Source organism: Apium graveolens, chromosome 2 (assembly GCF_009905375.1).
Source record: "Apium graveolens cultivar Ventura chromosome 2, ASM990537v1, whole genome shotgun sequence".
Taxonomy (NCBI): Eukaryota; Viridiplantae; Streptophyta; class Magnoliopsida; order Apiales; family Apiaceae; genus Apium; species Apium graveolens.
Window position 1 is genome coordinate 298046957 of NC_133648.1, and position 9003 is coordinate 298055959.

General features: G+C 34.6%; 1 protein-coding gene across 1 annotated transcript; it reads right to left on the minus strand.

Moving 5' to 3' along the window:
- Positions 1 to 802: 802 nt before the first annotated feature.
- Positions 803 to 2655, minus strand: LOC141702446 (uncharacterized). Its single transcript, XM_074506125.1, has 8 exons — positions 2551 to 2655; positions 2164 to 2439; positions 1795 to 2072; positions 1551 to 1700; positions 1367 to 1468; positions 1204 to 1270; positions 1012 to 1110; positions 803 to 892 (listed from the first exon to the last, which is right to left on the minus strand). The coding sequence occupies exons 1-8, from the start codon at positions 2653 to 2655 to the stop codon at positions 803 to 805; spliced, it is 1167 nt and encodes a 388-aa protein (XP_074362226.1).
- Between the last annotated feature and the right edge of the window lie 6348 nt (positions 2656 to 9003).

Consider the following 9003-nt stretch of genomic DNA (forward strand, 5'->3'; position numbering starts at 1 on the left):
TATGATCTAATTATGCAGCTTAACTATTAATTTACAAAGTAAAATCAGCATTTACATCAGTTATAAAAATAGAACCGATGTCAATTTTGGTTTTAACATCACTTTTGAACTAAAACCGATGTAAAAGCCTCTTTTTGACATCGGTTTTAGGTTCTGTCCCGATGTGTTATGGCTTTTTAACATCGGTTTCCTTATGGTAACTGTAGCCTGTCTATGCCTACCTCATCATTTTGTAGCCGATGTAAAAGGTACTAAACTTTTGCCTTCTTTAACATCGGTTTTTAAAAATGTGTCAATGTATTTGTTTGAAATTTGCATCAGGTGCTTTGTAGATTTGTTTAAAAACTGATGTCCATGTAGCAGTTTAACAATAGTTTTTAAGAATGTGTGCAGAAACTAATGTCTATATGCCTAAAAATTGGACAAGTGCTAATTGTTTTATATGCACCCATAACATTCTAAATGGCAAAAATACCAAATGGCTTCTAAACCAAAACATACAAAACTGTCTAGCTAAGTTAACCAAATCACCAGCAAGCCAACACAAGATCAAACCAAAATAATACTATCTAAATCTAACACCAAATCCATATAGCAACCTTTAAGTACCAAATTTTTTCATTACCAAAAACCATCAGCATAACAACAATATCAACAGCCTGCGCTATGCACGTAAAACCTTAAAGTACCATAATTATACGACCATAATATCAACAACATTCATGGTAAGTTTACAAATGTTTCGACATAATTAATAAGCATCAGTTTCATTTCATGAAATTTAGAGAAGCAAAGCAGCTAGCTACATGAATCCTTCGATGTAGCCAAGAGTCTCCATACGAACAACATCAAGATCCATCCTGATGTAGGATTTCCGATTCTTGCTGGCCCACTGTGCACATTTAACAAAAAGAAAAAAACAATAGTAAACAAATTGTTCTAGTAAAAGAAATAGGTACTTAACAATTCATTTCTCTGCCAAGTACCAAAAATCAAATAAATAAATCTTACCAATTTAAAGAAATTCATGTCTTTGTCTTCAATGATATCTTTCATATATCGCATAACACAATATCCAAATTCAGTGCCACCAGGCTGTTTAGGGCAGCCCTATTCCGATAATACCAAATATATAATCAATCAACAAAGTAAAAAAAATTAAAGTACAAAGAACCTATTAAATTAAAGTTCAAAATTACTTACAGCGAAATTTACATTTTTGGGATTTTTAATCACCCTTCCCTTTTGAGCATTGTAAGACCTAACTGCTCTGTAGACAAAAATTAAGAATATTGTTAAATTAAAAACTAAACATATGTAGAGATAGAATAATATCAAATACCTATGCTAAAAAAATATTAATTACCCCGTTAATGCATTTTCTAGTTCTGGAAAACGGGTCGCATGTGACAATGGATTGAGGAAAAATATTTCTGATTCCCAAATTATGACCAACATCCAGTGCATACTGTTATCATTAGATCAAGGTCAATATGAGGATTAAAAATTAATAAAAAAAATAAACAAATATATTGAAACACTTGACATACTTCTGATTAAAAGGCATGAAGTGAAGAACACTATCATTCAGTATGCTAACGATATAAGTTTCAAACTCAGCATAAAACTTATATCTCGATGGATCAACAAATGCGTACATGTCCAAACTCTTCCTGTCATGAACCATGATACACAAGAACCTGCCAAAAAAGTTTTATTCATTTATAATTTATATAATTATCCTTAAAAATATAAAATGAGACAAAATTGACAATAAAAAAAAAAGAAACTTACGCCATATATGTTGATATAACTGTTTGTCCTAACATTTTAAATTCCGAGAGTGCAATTATATTTTCATGCAATAAGAATATGGTTCTTTCTACTCCAAACACATCAAAATCACAAGGAATTTGAATGGAGGCTCTAGTTGCTTTCATAAAACAGCTTGCATGTTTATACAACATCTTGTATCGTTCAGGCACGTTATCACTCAGCACCACCTTACCAAAAAGGTCTTGCGCAATTTGTAGATCACCCTTCTTTGCAGGTTCCTTTACTTTTCTCTTTCTCTATTAAAAATGTAAAATTATGATCAAAGGTTCCTTTAATTTCAAGGTTCCTTAAATCAATATTATAAAGAGGCCTTAAGAAAATATATACCTGAAAAGGAGTTGGACCATTGGGGGCATAGATTATCAAATCTCGAGACCAGGCTAGAAGAGAGCCAACCGCTTGTTCGACCGTCTCTATCTCACCAGCTATTGGTACCGGAACTTGGGCATCTCCCTGAATAATTTCGTCCACTGAGACACGAGCATGCTTCGGTTTGAGAGGCACTCCATGAATAGTTGAAGCCATATCTCCATCATCAAAAATAACACCAAACGCTACCTTATTGTCAATTATATCAAGTGACAGCTCATATTTACGCGGCCCCTGAATTTATAATTATATGGATCCAAATATGAGTCTCCTTAATTAGAAACAATAATTAAAGAAGGCAACTTTGCATTGGACATAAAACTTGCATCTATTTTTTTAATGTGCTGGAGGTGGAGGGTCAATTGTATCAACAACAATACATTCATTGGCACCTTCATTTTCCATCAACTCTTCTGCAGCTACCGGCTCCGCAGTCAAATCATCTGCCATTTTTTTACACCTCGATAACTATCTCCCTAAGAAAACTTTGATGACAAGTGAAGATTTGATGCCCCAATCAGTGCCCTTAATTCTGCAATCTCTAACATCAAATTTTCTGTTTTTTTGTCAAATTCCTCCGTTCTTTTCTCAAATTCCTCCTCCCTCTTTTTATTACGGGCGATCAATTCATCTTTACTAATTCGGTTCTTTCCCCCACTCGGCAAATTAAAATAAGTTGTCGGGGTTACAAAACTTCCAACTCCACGAACCCTACCTGAATGCTCAGGGGTTTCTAGTACGGAAGAGAGAATATCATTGCTCCCGGATGGTTTGAATTCACCTTTTTCTTGCATCTCGACTAAAGAATCCTGTTAACACGCTAACAATTTATCAAGTTATGAAGAGTAGGTTTGTCAATGTCTACAGAGTACAAGAAGTATTGCAGATGGCCTTACAATTTTATCAAATTTCTTCGCAAGGTCCTCATTAATCACAACCGCCAGGTCCTCTGGCATACGAGCTTTTTTCCAGAAAATTGCCCGATTAGGTTTTTTTCCCGGCTTCAATCGCCCTGCTTTCACCTGATTAAAAATTAAATATTAAAAATGTAAATGTAAATTAATATTAAAAAGTATCTCCCATTCACGATGTCAAGTATAAAAACTAATTGACTAATTGTGAGTAGAAAATGAAGATGATGCAGTGCCGAAATTACATAATGCTAATAAAATCTTACTTCTTCTTCTTCTAGACCAATATATCCTTTTCTTGACAGTCTATAGGGATACTTTCGCTTATGAACTCTTTCACTTTGCTTTTTATTAATTTTCTGCATCCAAATAAATCGTAGAAATGCATTAGATTTTTAAAAAATAGGTCAAGACTAAAAAAAACTAGCACATGCCTGCCATTTTTTATGGTTCTTTCGGCAATAAACTGTCTCCAGGACTCCTTACCGACGAATGTATACTTCTTAGGAGGCTTATACAACTTCTTCCTTTTTCTAATATACGACATCAAATACTCATATCAGCCATTGATACACAGTTTTTAATATTCGATGCATGTCCAAACGGCAGTTTCATTGATAATAGAGATTTCAACACTTTCCGTTTTTCGGCCTTTGTAAGAGTAAAAACAGAAGGAGGTAGGTAAGTTTTCTTTACACCTACGTACGGAGCTAAATCAAGTCTAATCCCCATTTCCATCATGTCATTACGAGATGCTTCACTGTCTTTAGACTTGTGCTTTATATTAAGTAGTGTCCCAATCAAATTGTCACACACATTTTTCTCAATGTGCATAACATCGAGACAGTGACGTACATGATGAAATCTCCAATATTCTAAGTAAAAAAAATTGACTTTTTCTTCCATGCACAGTCTACCTTCTTTGCCTGCTTTACTTCTTTTCCAAAAGTAAATTTAATTTGCTCTTGTTGCTCTAACACCTGTTCTCCAGAAGGGGGTTGACGTGGTTGTCCAAATTCTTGTTCGCCATTAAAAGCCGCTTTATTCCTTCTATAAGGATGATGCCTAGGCAAATAGCGACGGTGACCTTGATAACACATCTTCATATTATGGGATAAGTATTTAGCAACAGTGTCATCACCACATACAGGACAAGACATATACCCCTGATTCACGCAACCTGATAAATTTCCGTATGACGGGAAGTCATTTATCATCCATAACAACATTGCTCTTAAAGTGAAAAAATAATTGGTACTTGCATTGTATACATTTTGCTCACCTTCTTCCTATAGCTTCAACAAATCATCAATCAATGGTTGTAGAAATACATCAATGTTATTAACAGGCTCATGTGGACCAGAGACTAGTACGATTAACATCATAAACTTTCTCTTCATGCATAACCATGGAGGAAGATTATAAGTTACCAAAACTATTGGCCAACAACTGTACCTATTAGTTAGACCATTATTATGTGGGTTGATACCATCTGCCGCCAAAGCTAAGCGGAGGTTCCTTGGCTCATTACCGAAGGTTGGCCACCTATAGTCAACATTCCGCAAAGAAGGTTAATCCGCTGGATGACACATTTGGCCATCTTGAATTCTTTTGTCGGAATGCCAAGTCAAAAGTTTAGCGGTTGAAGCAGATTTAAATATCCATTTAAATATGGGAATAATTGGAAAGTACCACATTACTTTCGCTGGAATATTAACCCTAGCTTCCACATCCTTCCCCAGCTTCCAACGAGTTAAACGACACTTGGGACACTCAGAAGCATTCTCGTTTACACCCCTGTACAGAACACACTCGTTTGGACATGCGTGGAATTTGATATATTTGAGGCCTAAATTAGATAAGGTTTTCTTTGCTTCGTACGCATTAACGTGCAAGACATGATCCTCAGGAAGTAAGGAACCCACATAAGATAGTAGGTCAGTAAATGCATTGTCGCTAATACCAAATCGCGCCCTCCAGTTCTGCAATTTTAACATTGAATCTAGTTTACTGCATTCACTACCCTCATATAAAGGTTGTTGAGTATCAGCTACAAACCGCTTGAATTCATACGAATCTTTATCATAATCATCAGCCCTCGAATTATTATATGCTGCTTCGCAAACACCAAAGGCTTCCGTGGGATCAGGATTAGGATCAGGAGCCTGTTTGGTGTTAGAAGCAACAGTTGACCTAAAAGTAGTCTTAGATTTCCCATGCCAAATCCATTTAATGTAAACCCAAGCTAAACCCATTCTCATACAGATGACCCCTGATAACTTTTGCAGAGAACTTTTTGAAATTACCGCAGCCTGAACATGGACAAGGTATGCTCTTAGGATCTTTATTATTATCTTCGGCATAAATAAAAAAAATTCAACCTCGATTTCGTACTCTAATGTGTCCCTGTCTTTCCCGATCCATGTTTTATCCATATGTTGTTCAATCTATACAGGACCTACCTAATTGTCATTATGAAAATATAATTAAATACGGGTTTCATATATATATATATATGTATATAAGCTCATGTTATGAGAACATACATTAATTTAACTGCCTAAAAATGTAAAAATATGCTACCATAAATGGTTGATTACACTATAATGAGGTAAGAATACATTGTAATGAATCATTTAAAACATTCAAGTATAACAAATTGCAAGCATTATACAAAATACAAACAGTATGCATTCTTAATCGAACAAAAATTTAACTTTCAGTGAGTAATCAAATTGCAAGCATTCAAATTTCAACTTTAAATTGTAAGTATAAAATTTCTAAAAAAATAGTTGTGCATAACAAATCCAAACTCCAACAAAAAACAACATGCAAGTATAAAAACAAAGAACAAAAAATTGAAAGCAACATGTAAGTATAAAAACAAAGAACAAATTCAAACTTGAACAAAAACCAACATGCAAGTTTAAACACTCAATCGAACAAAAAATTGAAAGCATGTACCTTAGCAAACAACGATTTGAAACCAAAATTGAACCAATCCAAAGAAAAAATCGAACCAATCGAACCCAGACTTGAACCCAAATGAACTCCAAGTTGTAAATCGAACCTGTAATCCCTAAAACTAAAAGCTCCAACCTTTAATCCCTAAAATCCATGCTTAATAGAACAAAACAAAATGAGAAAAAGGAAAAGAAATTAGGTTAAACCGAAAAAGAAAGAAAAAAGTTAAAGAAACAAAATGAGGAAGAAGTAGGAAGAAAAAAGGAAGAAGTTTGTAAATAAATCGAAAATTTCAAAAGGGGGAGAAGAAGTTAGGTTTGAAATCCGGGAAGAAAAGATAGAGAATTACCTGTTTTTGTCTGAAAAAGGGGAGAGAATGTTTTCTATTTGTTTTTAAATTATTGTTTGAAATATTTCTTTTTTTAAAGGGGGGAAGACAGATGCAAAACAAAGTCTTTATTTCAGAGAAGCGGGAAGTATTGGGGGGAACTTATTTGGTAAAAAATTGGCTAAGGCGGGAGAGAGAATGGGATCGCGCTTAAAAATTTTAAAGATAAGTTTTAGACATCGGTTGAAGGATAAACCGATGCATAGTTTAGTAAAAGACATCGGTTCTATTACAGCAGATGTAAATGAGCCCTTTTAACATTGATGGCATTGGAAACCGATGTGTAAAGGGCGATGTCTAGTGCACTTTTTCTAGTAGTGATGTTGACTACTAGATTGATATGCAAGATAGGTTGGTTAATTGTAAATATTAGATGCCTTGTAATCTTATATAAATGAAATGGAGTTAACTGCCAAGAAGACAGTCTCAACGGATGATTCACAAAGCTTCAACGGATAATCAACATAAGTATCGACGGATGATCAAATAGAGTTTCAACGGATGATCAATCTGAGTTTCAACGGATGATCAATCTGAGTTTCAACGGATGATCAAATTCAAAAGAGCAGTTTATAGTGACTTGACAGTCACATGCGTTGATTGTATGCAAATGGAATGTGGCAGCCTATTTACAGGGTTTAGAGAACAAAGAAGCACTTCCATTTCCATGCTAAACTGAAGATACTAAAAGATGCTGGAAAGAGAAGTGTAGCAACATGAAATTAGACTAGAAATATTTTGTTTGATTTTCTTATCTTTATATCATGTAACTTGGTGATATATAAACCAAGAGTAGCAAGTTGAATAAAAAAAGTAAGTACACAATTACCAGAGAAATAAAAAAAGCTACATCTGTAAAGAATTTCTCTGTTCTTTGTAAGTTCAACTTGTAAGCAGCAGTGTGCAAACATTGCATCATAGAGTTCTCATATTAATATTATCTCTGGTGGAAAAGTTCAATCCACCAGAAAGTTTTTAAATACTTGTATTTGATTACTTTGTGTTTTGATTTCATCAATACTTTCAATCCGCACCATACCCAAATCAAACACAGTTATATATTCACAGTAGAACTGTTCTTAAAATTGAAAAAGTAGCCAGAATTACATTCAACCCCCCTTCTGTAATTTTTTGTTAGATTGTTAGGGAATAACAATTGGTATCAGAGCAAGCTCTTGAAGAACAAAGAGTTTAAAGATCACAACAACTAACGAGATGAGCAGGAAATATGTTGGAGTAAAGATTCCATTTATGGACAAAGACAACTATCACCATTGGAATGTGAAGATGCACATGCATCTCATATCTCAAGATGAAGCATATGTGGACTACATTAAAAAAGGTCCACATGTCCCTATGAGTGCTGCTACAGGAAATGAAGCATCTATCCCAAAGCCTAGAGCAGAATGGTCTAATCCTGATATTGAACAAGTTCATAAGGATAAAAAGGCCATGAACATTTTGTTTAAAGGTGTTGATGGTGACATGTTTGACAACATCATAAAATGTAAAACTGTTAAGGATGTCTGGGACACAATTCAAGTTATATGTGATGAAACTGAGAAGGTAAGGATGAACAAAATGCAACTCTTGATTCAACAATATGAGCATTTCCATAGTGAAGAAAGACTACTGAATGCTCTAAAATTGCATGGAAGGGTCTATCAAAAAAAAATACTCAAACCTCAAATTCCTTAGATCTCTGCCAAAGGAATGGAAGCCTATGACAGTCTCATTGAGAAATTCTCAAGATTATAAGGAGTTCACCTTGGATAGACTGTATGGGATTCTAAAGACCTATGAGCTTGAAATAAAGCAAGATGAGAAGCTGAAGAAAGGAAGAAAGAAGGTAGGATCCATTGTATTAGTTGCTGAGCAAGAAAAGGAGAAGGAGACAAAGGTTGAAGTTGTTGAATCTGCACCAAACCCTAGAGTTTGTGAAGGCAAGGGAAATGGGCTAGTAGCTGAACATGAAGACAATCTTAGTCAAGATGACATTGATGACATAGATGAGCATCTTGCTTTTCTATCCAGGAGATTTGCCAAGCTCAAATTCAAGAAGAATTTTGGAGCAGCGAAGTCAAACAGAAACAAGGTTGATAAGTCTAAATTCAAATGTTTCAAGTGTGCCAAGTCAAACAGAAAGCCTGATTCTGTTAATTATAAACATAAATACTTTGAGTTGCTCAAATAAAAGGAAAGGGCTTTCATCACACAAGAAAATGACTAGGCTACAGATGGATTAGATGAGGATGGAGATACAAGCTATGTCAATCTAGCACTTATGGCCAAATCAGATGAAACAGGGGTCAGTTCATCAAGTAATCAGGTAATCACCACTAACCTAGCACATTTATCTAAAGCTGAGTGTAATGATGCCATAAATGACATGTCTACTGAATTATATCATCTGCGTGTTACACTCAAATCTCTCACTAAAGAAAATACTAAACTTAAAGAGAACAGTCTGTTTTAAGTGAAATAAACACTATGTTAGAAACCCAATTTGTTAAGTAACTTGAAAGAGAACAGGAA

Bases quoted from the DNA above. Each gene is read 5' to 3' on its own strand.
- LOC141702446 (XM_074506125.1), bottom strand. From the start codon at position 2,655: ATGGCAGATGATTTGACTGCGGAGCCGGTAGCTGCAGAAGAGTTGATG. The intron at 2,073-2,163 runs GTATATATTTTC...CATTTTTAATAG, and splicing joins ATGGTCCAACTCCTTTTCAG to AGAAAGAGAAAAGTAAAGGA. The intron at 1,111-1,203 runs GTAAGTAATTTT...TTATCGGAATAG, and splicing joins CCAAAAATGTAAATTTCGCT to GGCTGCCCTAAACAGCCTGG.